We start from the raw sequence: 23,735 nt of genomic DNA, 5'->3' as shown, positions 1-23,735 counted from the left end.
TTGGGCTTGCTGTGTGCTTTCTGTTCTTCCACTGGAACTGCGCTGACTTTGTAACCGAATTGCCATGAAGACACCATTGGTTTGGGAGAGCTCCTGCCAGCAGCTGCAGCTGAAAAAGGGGGTGTCTGCAGCCAGTGGGGTGTGCACAGCATTTGCAATGAGGCCTAGGAAGGGTTCTGATCCTTCAAGAGGAGAGTCTGTGGCAGCAGAGCCTGAAACTCCCTCTGTTTGCTGGTCCAGCCAAGAACTGACACAGCCCAGTATTTTGTGCTGTTCTCTTGCCTGCTGTGTGAAGGGACTGTGGCTCCTGGAGGGATGCTGTGAAAGCAAGAGGGATGCTTTCTTGGGGTTGCCTTGCTCCGTGGCATTTCCCACCACAGGCAGTCTTTTTCCTAACAGCATCTGGTTCATGTTCTCTCTCCCTTTACAGGGCACCTGCTATATGGATCCCGAGCAGCTCCTCCTTTGGTGAGTGGGAAAGCAACCTTTGGTATTGGGAATTGTGCAGCAAGTTGTGAGCTCAGTGTGTGGCAGTCGAATGCCAGCCTGGGAGGCTGAAGGAAAGTTCCTGTCAGTGTCTCTGCAGCAGCAAAAGAATCCCTGGCAGTTTTCTCCTTTTCTACTGAAGAGCTTTAGAAGAGCTGCCAGTCTGGTTTTGCAGGCAGAAGATTGCTTGCTGGCTTTAGCCATGGTGGAATATCAAATTCCCAACAATAAGTGGCAATTTTGACTTTAGCCCATTGTTAGTTTGGACAGTTCTGAACCCTATTTCTGCTTAGTGGAGCTGGATGTGTAGCTGAGGATAAATAAGGTGATAACTGAGATAGAACTTCCCATCCCTCATGCTATCATCTGTCCACAGGGCACAAAAGCAGCATCAGCACCTCCTCTGGCTCCCTCTGCTTCCAAAGAGGAGGCCAAAGAGGAGGAAGACAGCAGTGAACTTCCTGCCTCTCTGGAGGATGATGGTGAACTTCCCTCTGTGCCGGGAGATGACAGTGAACTTCCCGCTGTTCTGGGAGACGAGGGCGAACATCCCGCGGTTTGGGAGTCCAATGGTGAGGCTCCCGCAGTGTGGGACAAGGACAGTGGACATCTCCTGGAACGAGATGAGGATGGTGGAGGTTGCTCAGCATGGGATGAGAATGGCCAAACTCCCATGGTGTGGGATGAGGATGACAGAGATCTCCCGGCATGGGATGAGGACGGTGGACATCGCTCAGAGTGGGACGAGAATGGCCAAGCTCCCATGGTGTGGGACAAGGATGACGGACATCTCCCGGTGTGGGATGAGGAGAGAGGACATTCTGTGGCTTGGGAAGAGGAGGGTGAACATCTCCCAGCATGGGAAGTAGATGGTGAACGTCCTGTGACTTGGAAAGATGATGGTGAACCTGCAGCATTTTGGGAAGAGGACAGGGAACCTGCGGTGCTTTGGGAAGAGGATGAAGAACCTCCCTCTGTTTGGGATGAGGACACTGAACTTCCCTCTGCTGAGGGATCCTGGGCTGAAAATTCTGACGGCAGCACAGCCCTGCAGCCAGAGGGCAGATGGGAGTGGTGCCTCATGCAGCTGAGTATGTCTGCTCTGTTCCTGTGTGCCAGAGCAGGGTGTTGCATGTGTCTCAGCATCAGCTGCACCCAGTGTTCCTCTGCAGCTGAATGGCACAGAGTCATTGATTGTCCTTCCCCAGATGAGACCAAGGGGTCCCAGGGAGTGGGGCTGTGTTCTGGCTCTGCTGCAAGATGGGGTCTCCATCTGGGAGCAAGAGTCTTCCATGTCGTTTCTTTCAGGGAACACTGTGAGCGTGGGAGAGCCTATGGAGAAATACCTGGAATTGGAGCAGATTGGCCAAGGGTAAGTGCAAGGCAGTTACTTCTGCACAAGCAGGGCCCAGGTATTTTGCAGGTGCAGGATCAAATGAGGACTCAGGAGAGCTCCAAACACCTTCAGACACCTGGGTACGATCCTGCTGTCTCTCAGTCCTGATCAGAATTGATAACAGTGGTCAGAAGGCACCCCTAAAGGCCCCTGAGGCTGACAGTGTCCTGCCTGCACCAAGGAGCAGGACCTGGAAGATTTTCTGTTGCTGGAACTGGATTGCCTAAAAGAGCAACTCATTATCTGATGACTGTCAGAAAACAGATCTCAAGAAGATTTCTTTCAAATATTTTGCTTTAAAAAAATATCCATCGATCAGGATTATCAGCATAATGGTTTAGAAACAAAAGCCAGAGGTTAACTAATAAGTGCTCTATTCTAGCACAGGAAGTAGACCCCATACATTCAGTAACAGAGAAAGAGCTGCTGCACTTAAGGGGAAAATGCATCACCTGCCTGATGTCAGGACCCTTTTGGATTCTGCACGTCTTGGGCAGGAAATACAAAAAGATTAAATACAGTCTTTTCCAGTTCTTTAGAGACACCCATCCCCCACCCTAGGTTTTGAACTAAAGGAATTCAGCATGGGCATTTGGGATTTGCTCCAGCCCTTTTCCCTTTGTGTTGGGTCTCTGTTTTCTCTGGCACACCTTGCAGGGCAAGGGGCTGGTGGCTGCTGTGTTGTTGTCTGAAGGGTCGATGCTCCCAGGTGTTTTGTGAACACTGCAGGCAGCAGAGATCTCCTGTCTGGGCTGACTTTCACTCCCAGGGCCTAAAGCGCTGCCTCTTTCCTCTCTGCTCTTTTGTCTCCAGGGCTTTCGGGACCGTTTATAGAGGACTCGACAGGGCCACTGCAGGAGAGGTCAGTGCCAGCACGCCCAGCACCTCTGGCAGCTCTGCAGGGCTCTCCCCTCTGCTGGGAGCTGTGGCCGGAGCTTTGGGGGCCCAGCAGAGCTGCCCTGCACAGGCTGCTCCTCTGGAGGCAGAGCAGTGTCAGCCTGCAGAGCACAGCTGGGACAGGCCTGGTCCTTCTGGAGTGCCCAAAGGAGTGCAAGGAGGGCAGTGGTGTCTGTCAGAGCAGGACACGCTGCCTTGGTCCTCATATCTAAAACAGTGAATGCATCAGGTGGTGGAGACTGAGACCCGATTTATCTTCATCCCAGCCTCACACAGGAACACTCTTTAGCAGTTTTGCCATGCTGAGTTTCATCTTCAAAGGATGTCTCAAAGCCTAATTAGGGAGAGAGCCTGCTTGGGATCAGTTTGGGGTTTTAGTCCTACTGCAGCTGTTCACAGAGAGAGAGGGAGAGCAATGAGGAGATGAATGTCCAGAGCAAAGCTCTCTCCTAAACCCTGCAGTTGTGTTTGGATCTGGTGTCAGTGACAGCCTGTGACAGAGATCATCTGAGCAAGGGATGTGTGTGTTTGCTTTGTTGTGCAGTCCCAAACAGAGCAATTGCATTTGAAATCATGACCAAATTCCACAGAATTGCTAAGGGTTCCTGGCTATTTTGGTCTGTTTTCATAGAACCAGAATTACCTCTTGCTTGCAAAATGTGTTTGAATAATAATGATCATCATCATCATTATAAGAGTGGTGGTAAACTAGGGCCATTTGAGAAGACCGTGGGTGCAGAGGATGTTGTTAGAGCTTTGAGGTTGAGAGCGGAGGGACCATTTCTGCAGAGCTTACAAGGCCAAATGTCTCTGGCCATGTGTCCTGTAAGCAGCCCCAGCGAGCAGAGCAATGGGCAGTGGGAATGGCACTTGCTGAGCTCTGATGTCCCATGTCAAGGCAGTTTGGCACAGCCCGGCTCCGTCGCTCCAAAAAGACTCGCTCCGTGTTTGCTGTGGCCTCCTGCCACAGCCTCCTCCAGTTAAAGGTCTGCAGTGTCCCTTCAGGTGGCCATAAAGAAAATGAGTCTCAGAGAGCAGAACAGGGAACGAGCTGTGAATGAGATCCTGGTCCTGAAAGACAAGAAGAACTCCAACATTGTCAACTCCTTGGACAGGTGAGTGCCTCAGGTCTCATCCCATGCACGTGCCCTGTGTTAATCTTTCCTGGCATCCATAGTTGGTAGTCTGTTTTGAAAAAGCCCGACCCAGCCATATCTTCCCAAAAGAACAGCCTGGCAGTTCACTCCCTTCATGTGCTTTTGTTGCCTTTTTTTCCCCCCCCAAGTTGACATCATTTTCAGTGTCTTACAACAAGTGCTGATAATCCATGGTACAAATTACTTCCCTTGGCTTCTTCCCAGCTCTTTTCCATTGCTGCGGATGCCAGGAAGACCAGGCTCTTATTTCCAGAAACACCTTGCTTGCCCATTTTTCAGTGACCTTGCCTGCTTCTAAAGAGACTTTCTTCAAGGTTTTCCAAACAGTTGATTGCTTTTGTCCCAAGTGCTGCACTGCCTCCTCCTCTGGATAACTCTGAAAAGTTGTGTCGCCTTGCTCTGGAAGGAATGGTGGAACTGATGAGTTCAGATGCTGAACCAGCTGGGTGCAAGTGTTGTGGTTCCACATTGATCTGGGCTGTTGCTAAACTGCATTTTCCCCTTGCTTTCCATCTAAGGCCTCTCCTTCTCAAAGGTGTCTCCTCCTTTAGACTGTGCAGATTCCAAGGACTGTGCATCCTGGCAGGAATGTCTCTCCATCTGATTTTGTCTTTACTGACAATTGACCTGGAATGAAAACTTCACTCGAGGCTTTTCCATGGGGGAATTCATCTCCATGCCATTGTTTTCCTCTTCCAGCTTCCTTGTTGATGGAGATCTCTGGTTGGTGATGGAATACATGGATGGAGGAACTTTGCAGGACGTTGTCAGACAGACACGCATGGCTGAAGGAGAGATGGCAGCTGTCAGTCGGGAGGTGAGGGATCCTGCTTGTACCTCCCATGGCTTGGACACGATGGTCCTTCCAAATGGGGCAGGAGAACAGCAGTGGCTCCATGCTCAGGGCTTTGTTTTTGTGTTGTTTTTATGAGCTGGAGAAGAAAGAGCCTCTGAAGTGAATGGCTTGCCAGCATCACTGCACTTCTACTCTGTTCTTGTCTTTCCTGCTGTTGTGGTACTCTGTCTCTTTTTGATTTGATTTGCTGTTCCCAGCTTTGCCTTGAACCATTTGCCTGGAGCCTGTCTGCACTGCACTCCTGGCCTGTCACAGCAAAGTTTCTGCTGGCAGAACTCTAAACTGGCCTTTCTTGTGTGATATATTCCAGCCATTGATTTTTACCCTTGTGTTTCTTTTTCTCTCTCAGTGTCTGCAGGGCCTGGATTTCCTCCATTCGAACTGGGTGATCCACAGAGATCTGAAGAGCTCCAACATCCTTCTGGGAATGGATGGCTCTGTCAAGCTGGGTGGGTGTTCCTGCCAGGCACAGCACTCCTGGGCTGCGGGTGTGGGGCTGCTCCCCAGTGACAGCCAGAGCCCCACAGGTGCTGCTGGTGGCACTGCCCAGCCTCTGCTGCCACTGCAGAGAGCTCAGGAGAGGAGCAGGGTGTCAGGAGTGGCTTTGCTCTGGGTATGGTCCCTCCAGGGGGGTGGGAGTTGGAATCTCAAGCTTCAAGGGAATCAGTAAAAGCCACTGCATGAAAGCTGAGGGTTTCTTTAAGGGTCCAGTTCCATCTTTCCTTGGCTACCGCCCTGAGGACTTTTCCAGCTGGATTCAGTACTGCCTTCTCAGACTGAGAGGGGGAAATCTTTGTGCTTGGATCCTTCATTCCAGCTGCTTTTGACAGTGTCTGTTTCTGTCCTCAGCTGATTTTGGCCTCTGCGCTCAGCTCAGCCATGAACAGGACCTGTGCAGCTCCATGGTGGGCACTGCTCACTGGATGGCGCCAGAAGTTGTGACCAGCTCTCCTTACGGCCCTAAGGTGGACATCTGGTCCTTTGGCATTGTGACCATCGAGATGGTGGAAGGAGAACCTCCTTACTTCAAGCAAACGGCGGCCATGGTAAGAGACAAATTCTCCAGTGTTTGCAGAGGCCTGTGAGCACAGAGTGACCCTGCATTGGAGGAGCAGCTGGAGGTTTCTGCACATCAGGAAGGGAATTCCCAGAGGACTTGAGCCTGAACACAGATGAATATTCTGCTGTCTCCAGCAACAATTTGCTTTGGGCTTAAAGTTGTTGCATCTCTTCTGTCTGTGAGGATGACCTGAAAATGTGAAGCCAGTATATCAACTCTAATTTTGTCTTGCAAAAAAACCCCCAAACCAACCCCAAAATGCACACCCAAACCCAACAAGTTTTCTGAAGGAGTTTCTAAAAGAGGTTTTGCAAGATGAACCCCCCCCCCCCCAATTCTTCTCACTGGGAAACTTGTCTAAAACATGAAGATGATTATTTAACATCCCCATAGTCTAACATATTTCTCTCCTATCCCCAAGCTACTTTCTCCGTGTCACCAAGCCTGAGCTTTCAGCAGCACAAACCTCCTGTTTCTTGGCTGGCGGTTTCTGGGATGGGGCATCAGGAATGCATTTACTTGAGTGTCAGTGGCCCCACAGAGACGCATTTGATGTAAGAAGCCTTTGAAAAAACACAGTCAGACCAAAGTGACTCTTGAAAATGGCCTGTAAAGTTGGTGTCTGTATTTGTGGAAACAAAATGTTCTATTTCTGATGCAGGTTCCTACTAACAAAGTCAGCCAAATATATTGGCTCTCAAGGCGAGATAATTTAGATGTTGCAATGGCTGTGGCTGCACCAGGGTTTAATTTTTTTGGTTGCTAAAGAAAAATGAGCTGTGAGCAGCATCTGTGCCAGGGAGGAAACTGCCCCTGGAGCTGAGGCTGAGAACCCGGGCTCGATGTGAGCACCTGTGGGTGTGAAGGAAGCTGGCAGTGTGCTGTGTTCGCTGTTCCTGCAGGCTCGCTGTCTGATCCGGCAGAACGGGACCCCGCAGCTGCAGGAGCCCAGGCGCCTGTCGGCTCTGCTGCGGGACTTCCTCGAGTGCAGCCTGGAGCTGGATGAGGAGCGGCGCTGGTCTGCCCAGGAGCTGCTGCAGGTGAATGCGAAGCGGCTGCAGGGGAAGCAGCAGCGCGAGGGAGGGATTTCTTGTGGGGCCCACCTGCAGTAATCTCCAGTCTTGCTGCTTTTCACATGCAAAGCAAGCAGAATCCTTGCCTGGTTTGGGCTGGCAGGGTCCTTTCGAGGTCATCTGGACCTGGTGCCCTAAACGAGCAGGAACATCTTTAAGCAGATCAGGTGGCTCAGAGCCCTGCCTGACCTGAGCTTGGATGTTTCCAGGGAGGAGGCACCTCCCACATCTCTGGGCGCCTTCTGTCAGTGTTCCCCCACTCTCTTGGTAAAAAACCTCTTCCTTAGATGTAATCTGAGCCCGCTTCCCTCTCTTGAATTTCAAACCATTCCCCTTTGTCCTGTTGCAATAGAGCCTGTGAGGAACTTGACTCTGGAAAGTAATGGTTCATTTCTTTCTTTTTGATCCTTTGGGCAGCACCCATTTTTATCATCAGCCAAGTCTCTCTCCAGCCTGACCCCCCTGATCACTGCAGCAAAGCAACTGAGGGAGCAGAAGAGCAGATGAAGCACTTGAGGACAGCCTTTTGTTACAATAGTTAGGACAGCTAGTTAGTTATGGTAGTTAGCACTGCTAGTTAGTTACAGTAGTTAGGACAACCCTGTTTATTATGGTTGTTAGGATACCCTGTTTGTTATGGGAATTTTTTGAATAAAAACCTCTCAAACCTCAGCTCTCTTGATATCCCCATTCCTTCTCCCCCTGTGACTCAGTTGCCCGAAGCAATCCAAGGGGAAAGCAGGCCCAGCCTTGCCCAGAGCTGAGTCCCAGCAGAGCCCTGGCAGAGCCCAGATCAGCCTTGGCATCTGCAGAGTCAGCCTAGAAGGAGGCTCTTGGAGCCTTCTTGGCTGCTCCTGACTCTTGGTTACAAACTGTGTGTTGTGGAAAATGCCACTGGTTCTGCAAGAGGGCAGAAGGGGCCTGGGGAAGGCCCAAAGTGCTCCATACAAAGGAAAAACCCACCCTGTGTTGGAGAAAAAACATGCCTTTTTCCTCTCTCAGAACGCCAAAAAAATTTAATCCTAAACCAAGTCAAACAAGGCAGTGGAAGATCCCCGGCCCTTCCACCCCTGCAAACCAATGTGCCCCTTGCATGGTTCTGTGTAGCATGGGGAAAAAAGACACACGGAACCTCCTTATACCTCTGAAGACAGTGGTTTTATTGTAACAAAGCAAGTCTTTTTATACTTTGAATTCAACAGAACTTAACTGAAACCTAACTGAGAAAAGCAGTCATTGGCTGCTGCAGCTGTGGTGTCGTTACCCCCGCATTCTCTTCAGCCAATCACTACCTCACTATTGACTCTCAATTGACCCTCAACTGACCATCCAACCCACAGCTGAACTCTTCCCAGAGTGCCTTTGAGTGAACAGAATTTAACAATTTTAACAAATTTAACAAAGGTTAAAAAGATTCTTATTTCCCACATCTCCCCCTTTTTTCATTTAATCCAGAAAGAGAAAACCACCCCACTAAGAAAAACCTGAAAAGATCTTAATATGACTAAGGAAGAGGGGGATTAACCCAGTAACAACTTTCAAAAAACCAGCAACACATGCCTGTGACATGAACACTCTGTACATGGTATTCACAGCACCTTTGCCATTCAGGATGTCACAATTAATGGCCACACACACCACAAAGGAACTCATTTCACATGGTGACCTGTGGAGACATGAGCATAACCCCTGCCCAATGTTAGTAAATCTAAGGGGTGGCTGTGGAGAGCAGTGACAGAGAGGCTTTGGTGGGTGCCTGGCCTCAGGCCAGCATCACCCCACTATAGTGGGACAAGTCCTTGTGTGGCCCTGTGCTATGGAGCCACAGCTGCTATTGCTTTTGTCTCCCACATGATTTTATCTTTTGCATTAAATGCTTGTGAAGTGCCCCCGGTGTCCCTCGTGTTCCCTTGGCTCCAGCAGCCCCGTCCCTTGCCCTGCTCCCCCTTCCATGTTCCATCCCGGCTGGCGGAGCCCTGCAGCTGCCCTGGGGGCCCTGGGGCTGCCCCGGGGGCTGCGCCCCGAGCCAGGGCACCTTCCCAGCGCTCCCAGTTTGCCCATTCAGCCTGGAGCAGCCAGTGAGGGCTCTAATGCTGTAATCTAATCCTGGCCAGCCCAGTGTGTGAGTCTGATTGAGCCCCAGAGTGGAATTGTCCCGTTGTCTTCCCCAGCCCTGTGGCAGTGCAGGCACAGCAAGCACTGAAGCTGCAGCAGTGGCAGCAAGGATTGTCCCCAGTGGCAGGAGCTGCTCAAGGAGGGTGCCCAGGCAAAGCATTCCAGCAGAGGATGTGTGGGCAGGCCCAGGGGCTTCCCCCACTGTGGAGCCCTGGCTGCTGCTCCCTTGCCTTCAGTGCGGGCTCAGTCGTGGCCTCCCATCCTCCTGGTGCAGCTGGGCAGTCCAAATCTCCAGGGCTTCAGAGCCCTGGAGCCCAGGGTGAGGGGTCCCCCCATGTTCAGCTGTACTGGGACTGTTTCTGTGCTCAGGGACACTTGGGATGGGCCACGGCACTTGGCCACCAGTGGGGCTTCTTCCCCCTCCTGAGGCAGGACCCGATGTCCTGCTTGGATCTTGTGAACAGCGAAGTCCCAAGGCAGGGTCTGTGCCAGCTCAGTTTCATGTCAAAGGGATTTTAGAACAGACAGGACTGTGGCCACAGACTGCTTTAAATACACATCATTTATCTCCACTCCCCACTAGGTTGAGAATTACCAGGGTAAAGAATTCCAAACATGAATTCCAGGGGAAATAATTGAGTATCTGCCCTGGATCTGGCACTTATTCTTGCCAAAGCCAATGGCAAAAGCTGTACCCCTGGTGTCTTGGTTTCTTTCACCAGCTTCCAAAGGTATTTCTTTATTTCCCCATTCATTCTTTCTACTCAACCCAAATTCTGAGAGTGCCAGAGAGTTTGAGGGTCTCATTGTACTCCTAAAGCAGCCATAACCCCTTGAAGGATTTTTCCTGAAAAATTAGTTCTACTATCTGAGTCTGTGGCTTCCACAATCTCATATCTCAGAATTATTTGTTGCAAAAATACCTTAATAATTGATCTAGCAGTTACTGAAGCAGTTGGAAATGCTTCTGTTAATACCAGACGATATTTAAGCCTTCTCACTCTGGGTCATTTCAGTAAAATACATCTAGCATTGTTGGAAAGGATGTACAGCACAAGGCCTCCCTTCCCTGGCAAATTTCTTTCTAAGCTGGTTATTGGCTTTGGCACAAATCAAGCAACCTTCAACAGCTCATTTTGCCAGAACACAAAGACCCAAGAGACATCTTGAGGAAGGCTTCTGCCGATCCTCAAGAGCCTCAATGACTCCCCTCATGGACTTGTTTTAGTATTTCTAGGGCCAAAGCTTTTGGTATCCATTGTTTGCCATCCTTTGTAAAAGAATTATCCCCTCTTTCCTCTGCCCCACTCTTTTTAATTATCTCCAACTCATCTGGGGGAAAAGACAGTTCCTCTGTGAGCCGCTGAGCCACTGGGAGCAAAAGGAGGATCTCGGAGCCTTCTGGCAAAAGTGCTACTTTTGGAGCCTCTTCCTCTGCCACTCCATGACCTATTTCTTCCCATGAGCACCCTGCCTGGTGTCCCCTACTGTGGATTATTGCCAGCCCTTGTGGTAAATTTACCACCTCCAATAGGTGAGTAATTAAGCTCTCATGAATTGATGTTTTTCCCCTGCAGCTTAACCAAGCTCTTACCCCCCACAGTTTTCCAAACCCATGGACCACTCCCATGTTTATACTTAGAATCAGTAAAATTGTTTACTATTTTCCTGAAATAATTCCCAGGCTCCCACAAGTACACACAGTTCTTCTGTCTGAGCAGACCCAGTAACCTCCCCAGTTCCTCTAATTCCCTTTACTTCACAGCAGCATTTCCTGTGATTCATTTTCCTTCTACTGCCCTTAAAGACTCATCCATGAACACATTTTCTCTCTCAGGGCAGGGGATGTCTCATAAATCTCTCCTAGTCTGAGTCTGGAGCTCTGCCACTTTAATGCAATCATGGATTTCTTCCCAGTCCCCCTCTCCAGGGCCGTTCAAACAGGAGGCTGGGTTAAAGCCTTCCCCTGTCCTCAATTTTAAATCCTCCTGTGCCATTGAACAAGTTTTATACCGTAGCAGTCGAGCAGTGCTCATCCATTTAGAGGCTTTTGTGGTTATCAAAACTTTAACTTGATGCCAGACTTGAACGATAAGAGATTCTGTGGTTGTCAGTTTTCAGGCCTCAGTTCCCATTAGAGCTGTGCCTGCTCAATTCTGCAAACAATGAGGCCACTCTCTGGCCACAGGGTAAACATTTAACCCAAGAATTCCTTTGGCCCTGTTTAACATCCACACACAATTCAAATTCTTTTTCCATTTCTGGATTGTCACGGTGCTGTGTTTCTAGACCTCAGCGTCTCCACGCACGGCCAGCCTGGACACCGTGACACGGGACAAGGATCAGTTCGTGCGCCGTGCGACGATACTGATTCCTGTGGGTTCTTTGTTTCGAGAGATGCTTGGCAGCGGTCTTAGAGTGATGAAGCAGAGGCAGGATGGGAGGCAGTGAGGTAGCAGCGTTTATTGTGCGGGCAAGCGCGATATCTCGTGCCTGCGTCTGCTCTCGCAACTGCCCCGAGGGGCGGTTCTGCGTACTTTTATATAGATGGTGTCAGGGAGGGGTAAAGGCAAAACAACCAATAGAGGGAATTCTAGGGACCGTTACACAGGTGCGATATTCAATTTTTGCCAACCAGGGGAGAGGGAGAAATACAAAACTCGCGGGCTTCGTGAGTGACAGAAAACTGACAGTTATGTAACTTGCTGCAGGGGTACACATGGATGAGAGGGAACAAAAGAACATATAACAAACTTAATAAACTAAATTTCACATACCGCCACATTGGATGGGCAGGCCAGGAGCCTCAGTTAATCTGCTTTTTAACACTTGAAAATTCTGCTTTCCTTTTGGTCTCCATTCATCCAGTTTCTTGACTAGTCTTGACTAGCAGGAGAGGAGTGTTGTAGGGAGAGATCCCTGGCTCCAAAAGCCTTGTCTTTAACAGGGACTCAAGGGTAAGCCCTTCCTTCCCTCCCTTTGAATTGGGTGTTGCTTTTAGACATCACTTGTCCAGGTTGCTTCAAAGTAATTTGGAAAAGCTCCATATCTAATTTTCCATATTTTCCTGGAGCTGCTCTCACTTCTGGGTTCACTTCAGCATAGGCATTCCCAGATATTTGACGTGAAGTTAGAACATCATTAGCCTCAGTATCACCTTCTACAATATTAATTTGCATTCCAAATTTATTTATCAGACCCCAGTAAATTATAATCACAATTAGGAGGAAGCAGAAACCCATGCATTTCAAATCTATCTCCCACATCTACTAATAATGGTTGAAGAAAACAAATCTGCTCATTTTTTCCCACTTACGCCCTGAATGTTCAAAGAACTTCTTGACAATTTCCCCCCTTAGGTCTAAGATCCAGAGTGGCTGGAGAGGCCCCTGTGTCTGTGAGGAAAGGCCTCCTGTGGATCCAGAGCCCCCCGGATGTTCTGCAGGGCTGCAGTGTGGTGGGTCCCTGGTGTGATGGGAGCTGTGCCAGCCCTGCCAATGCCTGTGCATGCAGGGCTGGCCTTGCTGGTGCTGAGGGTGCTGCTGTGTGTGCTTGCAGTGTCCTTGTGGCCTGCAGATGGAAGCTGCTTCCTTGCCAGGGGCTGTTTGGGTGGGCTCTCCCCTGCCGAGGAGGGCAATGCCTGTGCCAGGTGCTTGTGGCCAAGCCTGTCCCCTGGGTGCTGGGGCCCCCCTGGGCCCTGGGGTTCATCCCTGTGTTATGAACAAATTTCCCAGTCCTGCAGGGGGCTGGGCTATCCCTATAGCCCAGCCCCCTCCCCCCAGAGGAAAACACAGAGCACGCATTAGCATATTAAAAGAGCTCTGAGAATGCCACCGCCCTCCTCCCAATTTGTGCCATCATCCAGCCTTTGAGAAAAATGGGGGTTTTTCTGTCTTGCAGAGAACCCCCATAACTCGGGTGAGGCTGCTGTCCCTCAAAAGCAACTGACCCACTCCTGGCTAGAGGTAACCCCCACACCCCAACCAGTTTGAGTCGGGAGGGAAACTGCCCTGAAGAAGAGTTGCCTGGCAACTTTTTCCTACCTGATTAAAATGCAAAAAGAAGCTGCCCAAGCCTAGATAGCCCAATCATTGTTCTTTGTAACTACCTCATTCAGCATTAATACCTCTGCTGTGACCAGGACAAATGCATATGCATTTGTATATGCAAATAAAACTGCCCCGGTGGATCCTGGGAGGGCTTTTTAGGGAAACTGCACCCCAAGACAAGAAGCTAGATGCGTCAGAGGAGAATTAGACAGTGCCCTAGGCAAGCATGAAGAGGATGCACCCCCTGACCTGGTTTGAAGATTCACCATGACCTACGAGGAGCCTAAATGGAATGGGAACTGGCCAGCTGAACTGACTCAGCTAAGACAATGGGGAACTCTTGAAGGTTTTCCCAGAGCATAAAGAGCTGAGTTTGCACTTGACTAGCAGATGCCCCCCCCCCCCCCCCTCCCCCACTGCTATAACTTCTGATGGTTGACCAGAGAGAGCTCCTAGCTGTTCCTATGGGAACAAGGACTGCAGCATCTACTGTTTGCAGTGGAAGATGAACTGGGACAGCAGCTGCTTCTTCGGATGGCTGCAGCTGTGTGGAAAACTCCGATTGGACTCTGCAATCCTGCTGATGACTGTAATAATGAGCTGATCACTTTAATAAAGAGCTGAATATTAATAAAGGCATATGCCCTGTTCTTTTCACCTGGGGGGCTGTAGAAACTGTGCCATGGCCTTTGCCTTCAGCTTGGCCTTTTCCTCCTCCATTCTTGCATTCCCCTGCTGTGCCTTTGTGAGCAACTGCTCCAGGGGCTTCTTGTGCCACTGCTGCAGCCCCCCCGAGTGCCTGTGGGTGCTCATCGTATGACAGCTGCTGAGCTTTCTGCAAAATCATCCACTTTTCCATTGTCGCAAACAAAATCTGTTATGAATGAATTCCCAGTGGGTATGAGGGCTCAAAAAAAGCTGCCCATGTTTGCTGCAGTGGCTGTGGGAGGGGGGCAGGACTGTGTCTCTGGAGCACCAGCTGCTGGGCAGCCACAGCCGCGCCGTGCAGCCCTGACGGGTGCAGCTGCTGCTGGCAGGAGCCATGGTCGGACTCTGGGCAGAGTGGATGGGGGGGGGGAGCACTGGAACCCCCAGCGTTTCCCGGTTGGGAGGGGGCTGGGTTATCCCTGTCCTAACCCCAGAGCGAGACAGCTGAGACAGCAGCACCATCCCCCTAGAGGAAAATGCAGAGCACCAATTAGCATATTAAAAGAGCTCTGAGCACTCAGAATGTAACCCCCTCTCCTCCCAATTTGTGCCGTCATCCTGCCTTTTAGAAAAATGGGGGTTTTTCTCTTTTGCAGAGAAACCCATTTCGAGGCTGCTGTCCCTCAAAAGCCGCTGACCCCCTCCCAGCTAGGCTAGAGGTACCACCCACACACCCCAGGAAGTTGGAGGACGAAGGGAAGCTGCCCCATGACATTCTCCTACCTCATTAAAATGTGAAAAGGAGTGGCTCCTGCCTAGATTGCCCGGTCATTGTTCGCTGCAACTACCTTTTTCAGCAGGGACATCGTATGCTGTGACCAGGACAAATGCATATGCATATGTATATGCAAATAAAACTGACCTGGTGAATCCTGGGAGGGTTTTTTTTTTTTTTTTTTTGAGGAACTGCATCCCAAGATTAAAAACTAGATGTATCAGAGGAGAATTAGAGGGTGCCCTGGCCAAGGAAGGAGTGGAAGCACCCCCTGGCCTGGTTTGAAGATTCACCATAACCTCTGAGGAGTCTGAATGGAATGGGAACTGACCAGCTTAAGCAACAGATACAGAACATGGGAAATTCTCAAGGTTTTTCCCTGAGGGTAAAGAACTGACTCTGCACTCCAGTGGCAGACTCCTCACTGCTCTGCCTTCTGATGGTTGACCAGAGAGAGCTTCTAGCTGTTCCTATGGGAACAAGGACTTGGCGTCTACTGTTTGCAGTGGAATGATGACCTGGGACAGCACCTGCTCCTTCAGATGGCTGCAGCAGCGTGGAAAACTCTGACTGGACTCTGCAATCCTGCTGATGACTGTAATAATGAGCTGATCACTTTATTAAAGGCATATGCCCTGTTTTTTTCAAATCCTTAAAACAAAATCTTGATTCTTTGATGTAAAATCGCCATTTCTCAAATGTTCCCTCCTGCTGGTCCCTGCCCTGCCCAGCCCGTATCCCAGAGGCGGTGCCTGTCCTGCCGCAGTGTCCCAAGGCGGCTCCCCCGGCGGGCAGGGCCGGCAGCTCCCCGGGGCCGGGCAGCGGCCGGGGCGTCCCGCAGCCTCCTGGGGGCCGGGGGCCACTGCTGGCCCTGCCCAGGGGGTGCTGGGCTCAGGCAGCGCCCGGCGCTGAGCCCCGGCTGCCCCACAGCCCCGGCCCGGCCCCGCAGCTCCCCACAGGCCCCCAGCCCGTGCTGCCGGTGCCACCCCTCTGCTCCCGCTCCTGCCGCTGCCAGCACAGAGAAACCCCCTGGAATCCTGACCTCGTTATTTTCCTGCCCTGGAAACTGGGGTAGAAAAGGATCTAGATCAGCTGGCAAATTTTGAGTATAAGAACAAAATGGGGAATATGATGTAAAAAAATCCCAATCCTCAGTATTTTTTCCTTCTTCCTCTTTTCCATCATTCTTTTTCTTGCTGCATAGATTCTTTCTGCTGCTTCTTGCTTTGACCATATTCCTGCACACTCTTCTTCAACCAGTGCTTTCCCAGCACACCAACACCATCTGTCCCCTGTTGGCACCGCTTTCTCGACTTCCTTATTGCCCCTGAGTGTTCATGTTCTTAATTACCTCATGTTAGAGTGTGCAAACTACCTGAATTTTCTCTCATTTTGTATAAATATGATATTCATGGCTCTATTGAATCTTTGTTCTTCTTGAAGTTCAGGAATTTAGCAGGACTTTGGCTGAGCAGCGGTCTGTGTGCATTAACACCCTTTTTCTGGAAGGGATGGCTTCTCCTGCCAGTTCCTTATCTATAAGTCCCTGGTCCTATCTCCAAGCAGATTCATACCATCTGTTTGTAAAAACACATTTATTCCTTTCAATACAATTGGAAATGAGGAGAGAAGCCATAAAAGGACATTTAGGACACCTAGACTGAGTGAAAGATGGGGGTCAGTCAACCCCAAACTGAGCTGGGGGGAGCTGGGATTTTGAGGGGTGATGGAAAGGGCTACGAGGGGGGGATTAGGGGAGAGGGTACAGTGGGGAAAGGAATTGGGTAGGGGTTTCTTTGTGTCCCCATCTCTTCTTTCCTGGAGTGATTCTCCAGGGCTCTGGGAGGGGATGGATCTGCACTGGGAGGGTCTCCAACCCTCTTGTCCATCCCTGGGGTATTTTTGGGGGTTGTTCCCCTCTACCCAGCAGCCAGTGCTGTCGCAGATGTGGAGCAGAGTAGGATGGGAAAGCAGGTGCCTGGTGGGCACAGAGGAGGGGAGAAAGAGAAGGGAGATAGGAGAAGGAGGAGCAGGAAGTTTTGTCCTGCAGGTGACCAGGGAGGGAGAGATTGCCCCAGATATATCAGGGAGTCCTCAAGAGATTTTTTTTTTTTTTTGTGGAGAATGTTTGGAGTTTGCAGATTCCAAACTTGAGCCCCAAATAACTTTGTTGGTCACTGGGAGGGCATGGTTTTTGGGGAGGGGATTTTGGATCTTGCAGGACTCTAAAGCTGAGTTGCAGTTCCCCCTTTGGGGGATATTTGGGGGTTTGTGTGACAATACTAGGTACTGATGGGGGGAGGACATTGGTCTTTGGGATGCCCCAGCACAGCAGTGATTGGAAGAGGGAACCCCAAGATGCCTGGAGTGGAAAGAGTGGGGAGCTCACCCAGAGCTGGAAGACCCCTAGCAGCCTGAAGGGTTGAGCAGAAGGGCCTTGAGGCAGGGGAACCCTGAGATCTGTGGAACTCTGGAGCAGAGAGTCAGGGGAGAAGGGATCACTGGAGCCTCAAAACCCCCTGGATCATCTGTAAACAAATCCCCAGAATGGGGGCACTGCAGGAGCCATGGGACCCCCATCAGCCCAGGAAAAGGAAACCCTCCAAACCCCATAGTGGAGAGATGAGAGAGGCAGAACTCCTATGAGGTTTTTTTTGGGCTGAATCTTGATGTTTCAGAGTTTTTGACAGACACAAAACATTCAGTGAGTTCCTCAGATGTACTTGGTCAGGAGGACCACACCCCAAGGTGCCCACTCCTTCTTTTTTTCCCCAAACCAGGATTTGTCATTCCCAAGCCGTGGCCAAATGGAGGAAGAGGAAAAGTCACGAGGAGGGGCTGCAAACTCAGCCCAGGGAGCTGCAAGGAAGAAAGACCCCTGTGTGCTGGGAAGGTGACCAGAGATCCAGCTAGAGCTCAGAGCTGGGGGAGAAACTTTACGCTGTAGAGAAGCCCTACAAGTACTTGGAATGTGGGAAGGGTTTTGGCCAGAGTTCCAACCTGATGCAGCACTAGATGTTCCACACTGGGGAATGTCCATATGAGTGTGGGGAATGTGGGAAGAGCGTAAGCTGGAGCTTCCACCTGCACAGCCACGAGAAGATCCACTCTGGGGAACGGCCCTACAAATGCTTGGAATGTGGGAAGAGCTTCAGCCGGAGCTCCAATCTCACTAAGCACTGCAAGATCCACACTAGGGAATTGCCCCACAAGTGCTTGGGGTGTGGGAAGAGCTTTATCCGAAACTCCAACCTCATCAAGCACCAGATGACCCACACTGGGGAATTGCCCTACAGTGCTTGAACTGTGGGAAGAGCTTCATTCCAAGCTCCGATCTCATCAAGCACCGCAAGATCTACACTGGGAAATCGCCCCACAAGTGCTTGGAATGTGAGAAGAGCTTCATGCGGAGCTCCACCTTCATCAAGTACTGTAAGAGCCACACCAGGGAACGGGAACAGCCTTGAGAGTGCTTGCAATGTGGGAAGAGCTTCTGCTGGAGCTCCCAGCTCATCATCTACCAGCACATCCACACTGGGGAGAGACCCTGTGAGTGTTCTGAGTGTAGGAAGAGGTTTCAGAGCAGCTCTCATCTCCTCAAACATCAGCCAATACACACAGAGGAGAGGCCCTTTCGCTGCCATGAGTGTGGGAAGCGCTTCAATCACAACTCCACCCTCTCCAGCCACTGGCACATCCACACTGGGGAGAGGCCCTAGGAGTGTTCCACGTGTGGGAAGAGTGTCTCCAGGAGCTCTCACTTGACCCAACATCAACAGAGCCATTGGTAGGGAAAGCCCTGTGAGTGCCCCGAGTGTGGGAAGAGCTGCTCCAACTCTGTCCTCCATGGGAGGATCTGTGTTGGATGATCCCAGTGACCCTGATTGGGCAGAGCCCTGGTGATTTATGGTCCTGGTAAGCAATGTTGGAGAGACACCTGACTGGTGGGTTCCACATCTTCTCAGCTCCTCATAGGCACCTGGATGAATGCAGGGGCAGCAACATGCACTGGGATGCAGATTGACTTCAGCAACTCATTGGGGAGAGTGAATTTTTTGACTCAGCCCTATAAAATCTCACCTTTGGGTTGGTCTTGGACATCTTTTCCTAGCTAAGTAATTCCATGATTCCAATTCTCTCCGGCCCCATGGGCATTGTCTTGGGGATGTTTTTTTTTATCCCATACTGGTTTTTTTTTGTTTTTGTTTTGTTTTGTTGTTGTTTTTTCTTTTTCGTTTTTTGGTTTTTGGTTTTGTTTTGGGTGGTTTTTGGTTTTGTTTTTTTTTTTTTTTTTTGGTTCTGTGGTAGTCGCTGGTCCCCCCTCATCTCCCCTGGCTCTGGGACCATTGTGATGGGTGAGAGCCAGCCTGGTATTTCCTGTGAGAGTTGGGAGAAGTGAGGGTTGTCTCTTTCCCGGTGGGGCAGTCGGCTCAATGGCCACACAGCGTGGTGTCTCTGACCAGAGATGCAGTTGCCTTATGGATTTTACCTGTTCCTTTTTGTTTCTTTTCTTTTGCTACTGTGATTGCACTTACCAGCTTGCTTCTATGGTTCTCTGCTCCTTGGGAGCCCAAAGCCAGTGCGTGTCATGCAGGGACCAGGGACCAGGAGCACCCTGTCCTCTGCAAGGGGTTGCCCCCTGTGTGTGGTAGATAGGGACAGGCGCCCGGAAGATCTCGGATGTCACGGAAAGGACCCTCCGCCCCCTCTGACGTAGTAAAGCCCCCTTTGACTATTTAACACCATGAGGTGTGAGAATAAACGCCATTTTGGACCATCCATCATATTGATGCCAGTGTGTCTGTGGACCGAATAACCCGGGAGGGGCTGGGTTATCGTGCTGCTTTTTGGAACCCAGGTCGCCTTGCCTTCTATCTAAAGGCAACATTTTGGTGCCGAAACCCGGGAGGAAAAAACCCTTGGGAATTGGGGTTTTCGCCTGGACAGAAGCAGTGGCTAGGGCAGGAAAGGAAACCTGACCCTAGCGGACGGGACGCCGTTGGACCAGCCAATGGAAGCCATGGCGAAGGTCGTGAGTATGATTTATAAACAGTGGGGAATTAAATGCAAGCTCAGGGATTTTCAACTTGCTGTCGCAAGATTATTAGAGCGTGGGGTGATTGAGCACCCAGTTGAAATCCTCCATTCGGAGGTGTGGGGGAGATGCACAGCCAGACTAGCCGAAGATACAAAATCTTCGGGCGGCGGCAAAAGCCTCAAAGCGTGGGGAAAGGTCGAGCGAGCCTTACGCAAGGCGCTTGAGGAACAGGAGTTCTGGAGTGCCGCACGCGTGTGTCTGCTGGCTACCCCCAAGCTGGGGATAGGAGCCACAATGCAAACAGCATCTGAACGCGATTTGTCCGAGGGTGGGGATCCGCGGGAGCCAGGCGCGTTTCCCCGCTCCCTGAGCCCGAGCCCAAATCCCCTGGTGCCCTCAGAAAACCCCCAGGCCCCCCCGCTGAACTCGTTGGGTCCCCCCTCGCCCACGGAACCGTCCCGAAAATCCGCAGGTTCCCCATCTGTCTCTTCGCCGCCAGCCAGCGTTTCAGTGCCCGAGGCGCAGCAGCGCGCGCGGGTTTTTTGGGAGGAACTGGCAGATGAAGCCAGAGACGCCGAAAACGCGGCGCAGGAGGACACGCGGGTAGCACCCCCGCCATACGCGTTTGAAAATGGCGCTGGCCGAAGGGAGGGGTGGGGCCTGGATACCCTTGGCGGGGAGAGCCCGGAGTGGCGGGTGTTTGCTGATGCGCATGCGCGGGAGAAAGACGGGGAAGAGGGAGAAGAGCGCATGCTCAGACAGGAGCCGCGGCTTCCTGCAGGCACGTGCGCACAGGAGAGTGGCGGGGGACACGTGCTCTGTCTAGAGCCGCGTCTTCCCGCAGGCGCGTATGCGCCGGAGAGTGGTGGGGAGTGCGTGCTCGGGCTGGAGCTGTGGCTCCTTGCAGGCGCGTGCGCGCGGGAGAGCGGCAGAGAACACATGCTCAGTTCGGAGCGGCGGGCTTTCGCAAAGGCGCGTGCGCGGGAGGGCAGCAGAGAGCGCATGCCCAGTCGGGAGCCACGCTCAGTGCTGCTTCCATTTAAGGGAGAGACCTCCCCCCCTGGGAGGCAGGGCAAGCCCAGGGGGCGGGAGCGGCGCCACCCCCGAAGGGAGGGGCGGGGCCACAGCCGCACAAAACGGCACCGCAGCCCGGAAGTGCGCTGGCAGTCCACTTCTGACTCTCAGTCGGACACCACCAGTGACAGCAGTTCGGGAGAGCTGTCGGACACTGATTGGGACTCAGAAACAGAAAGAGCGGAGCTAACACGGTTTAGAGCGAAACCTAATAAAACCCTAAGCCACTCCGAAAGGGGTTTACAATGCAAGCCGGCCCAGTTCACTGACTGGGGAAAGATAAAAATAGCTTGCGCCAAATGGGCACCGGCGGCCGCAGTGAAAGCCTTCCCGGTAAGGGTTACTGGACCGGAGGGTAACCAGCAAAGAACATATACGCCGGTAAACCCCAAAGATGTACAGACAATTGTAAAAGCGATCTCAGAGAAAGGCATGAATTCAGCCATGGTTTCCACTCTCGTGGATGGCCTTTTTGGCCGCATGATATTTGATGGAGCGGGAATGATTGCATTCAAACAGGAATGGAAGGATAATTGCACAAACTTACTGGCCCAGGCTTCTGGAGCAGGGCAGCCCCTGCACGGCTCCAGCTTATCCAGGTTGATGGGAAAACATGCTGACATGACTACCCCTCAGCAACAAGCCGCGAACATGCGAGCTGAGGAAGTTAGGGCCACCACCCAGGCTGCCCAGGAGGCCATTCGAGCTGCGTCTCGCATGGTGGCCAGGCCCTCTCCATGGTCCACCATAAAGCAGGCAGAGAGTGAAAGCTTCATGCAGTTTGTGGATCGCCCGCAGGCAGCAGTGGATTCATCTACTCTGCCCCCAGAGGCAAGGGGCACTGTGGTAGCTGATTGCCTACGGCAGCAGTTAAATTCTGTTACCAAGGACATTTTGCGTTCTTTGCCGGCCAGAGCCAGTCTGGTCAACATGATTAAACATGTTGTAAAAGAGGAACACCTGACACCCATCCAAGCAGCCGTTCGCACTCTAACCAGTGCAATAGCATGCTTCAAATGTGGCCAGGCAGGCCACATCGCAGTGAGTTGTCCCTAGCCAGCACAGCCATCCCCCGTGGTGCCCCTGCTCCAAGCGCATGCGAGAGGGCCCTGCAGGGGCTGTGGGAAGAAGGGGCACCTCGTCAAAGACTGCAGGTCCCGGCCTCAGGGAAACGGGAAAGGGAGGGGGCGTGCGGGCCGCACCCAGCCTCCTCCCGCTGCGAATGCAAGGCGGCCTATCTATGCCAACCCCCAGTGGGGCAGGGAACCATCATACCCCATGCCCCCAGGGACAGCCGGTTTTGCACCCCCAACAGTGACACATTTACAGAATTTTACAACACCGCAAGTGGCGCCTTCATAGCCACCACCGCCGCAAGCCGCGCCTGCACCACAGGGCCAGCAGGAGTCACCCCAGAGCAGGACCCCTTGGTGGCCCTGGCCATGAAAATAGGGAAGGAGCCCCTGATGATTTGGGGAACATGCCACCTTTATGGCAGCCGGGACCCCCACGTCATAGGGCTTCAGTTTTGGGGGGACACAGGATCTGATTGTTCGATCGTCCCACAAGCATATTGGCCCTGGCACTGGCAATTTAAAGAAATACCCCCAGTGAACGGAGTGGGAGGGCAGACCCGGGTGTGGAGAAGCACCCAGTTAGTAGCTATAATACTTCACACGGAAAAAGGACCAGAACAGACAGTGGCAATTTACCCCTACATTTTACAAAATTCCCCACCCTTGATAGGAAGGGATGTCCTTCTATGTTAGGAGTCAGGATCACAAATTTATCCTGAGGGCTACTGCTGTGCACCCACTGCTGCCGATCAAGCTGACTTGGAAATCATCAGACCCTGTATGGGTTGAGCAGTAGCCCCTGTCAAAGCCTCGAATGGCAGCCTTGCTGGAACTGGTCGACCGTGAGCTGCAAAAGGGTCACATAGAACCCTCCACCAGCCCGTGGAACACCCCCGTGTTTGTAATCCCCAAGAGGTCTGGAGAAGGCTTTCGCCTCGTCCACAACCTCAGGGAAGTAAACAAGACAATTCAAGCTATGGGTCCCGTTCAGACACTGCTGCCCATGAACTCAGCCATCCCTGAAGGGCAGCCATGCGCAGTGCTGGACATCAAAGACTGTTTCTTTTCAATACCTCTGCACCCAGAGGACAAGGAGCGGTTCGCCTTTTCTGTCGTGTTCCCAAATGGCGAGCGACCCAGCCTCCGTTTCCAATGGCGCATGCTACCACAGGGTTTTGTGGACAGCCCTACAGTATGCCAAATCACCGTGGACAGAGCTCTGATGCCAGTCTGACACTCCTACCCTGCTGCAACCATCATTCAATACATGGACGACGTCCTCATCGCTGCACCATCAGCAAGCCAAGTGGATCAGTTAGTGTCCACAATCACAGAAACTCTCCAGGCCAACGGCCTTGAGATTGCGAGCGCGAAGATCAAGAGAGGACCCTGTGTGACCTTCCTGGGAGTGGGGATCACAAACTCCTAGTGACCCCACCCAAGGTGAAGGTCCGCCGAGACATCAAGACGCTCCATGACATGCAGCGACTTGTAGGATCTCTGCAGTGGCTCCACAACATCATCCTGATCCCTCCCGAGGTCATGGACCCCTTATATGGCCTCCTGAAAGGAAAGCACCCCTGGGAACCCAAGGAGCTGACGCCACAAGCAGCGAGCTCCCTCGATTTCATCGAACATCAGATGTCTACTGGCACACTTGCCAGGTGGAACCCACGCGTGTCCCTCGATCTGTATGTCCACTTTACACCAAAGGGAGGAGTGGGAGCACTGGCCCAAGGACCTTCTGAGAAGTCCCAGCCGATCCAATGGGTGGTCCTCGGAAGACCAGCTCGTGCATTTTCCCGGGGAGTTGAATGCATCGCCAACCTCATCATGAAAGGCAGGAAACTCGCCTTGAAACACCTGGGAACCGAGCTGAAAAGAATCCACCTTCCCTTCCGCAAGCAGCTGACCATGGAGTCAATCGCAATGTCGGAGCACCTGGCCCTTGTCCTCACTGGCTTTGGAGGAGAAATCTGCTACGCCTCCAGACCACCTTGGACTCAGCTACTGACCATCGTCGACATAGACATGC

At 51.9% G+C, this 23,735-nt stretch overlaps 1 protein-coding gene across 1 annotated transcript; it reads left to right on the top strand.

The window, feature by feature from the left end:
* The first annotated feature begins 331 nt into the window (after window positions 1-331).
* Window positions 332-7,608, top strand: LOC134565381 (serine/threonine-protein kinase PAK 3-like). Its single transcript, XM_063424940.1, has 10 exons — window positions 332-468; window positions 863-1,577; window positions 1,795-1,858; window positions 2,696-2,744; window positions 3,785-3,894; window positions 4,636-4,753; window positions 5,142-5,241; window positions 5,642-5,838; window positions 6,755-6,892; window positions 7,343-7,608. The coding sequence occupies exons 2-10, from the start codon at window positions 1,160-1,162 to the stop codon at window positions 7,430-7,432; spliced, it is 1,284 nt and encodes a 427-aa protein (XP_063281010.1). The 5' UTR covers window positions 332-468; window positions 863-1,159; the 3' UTR covers window positions 7,433-7,608.
* Window positions 7,609-23,735: the final 16,127 nt, after the last annotated feature.

The sequence above is a fragment of the Prinia subflava genome, unplaced genomic scaffold (genome assembly GCF_021018805.1).
Source record: "Prinia subflava isolate CZ2003 ecotype Zambia unplaced genomic scaffold, Cam_Psub_1.2 scaffold_47_NEW, whole genome shotgun sequence".
NCBI classification, from domain to species: domain Eukaryota; kingdom Metazoa; phylum Chordata; class Aves; order Passeriformes; family Cisticolidae; genus Prinia; species Prinia subflava.
This window is presented reverse-complemented; position numbering and strand designations above follow the sequence as displayed.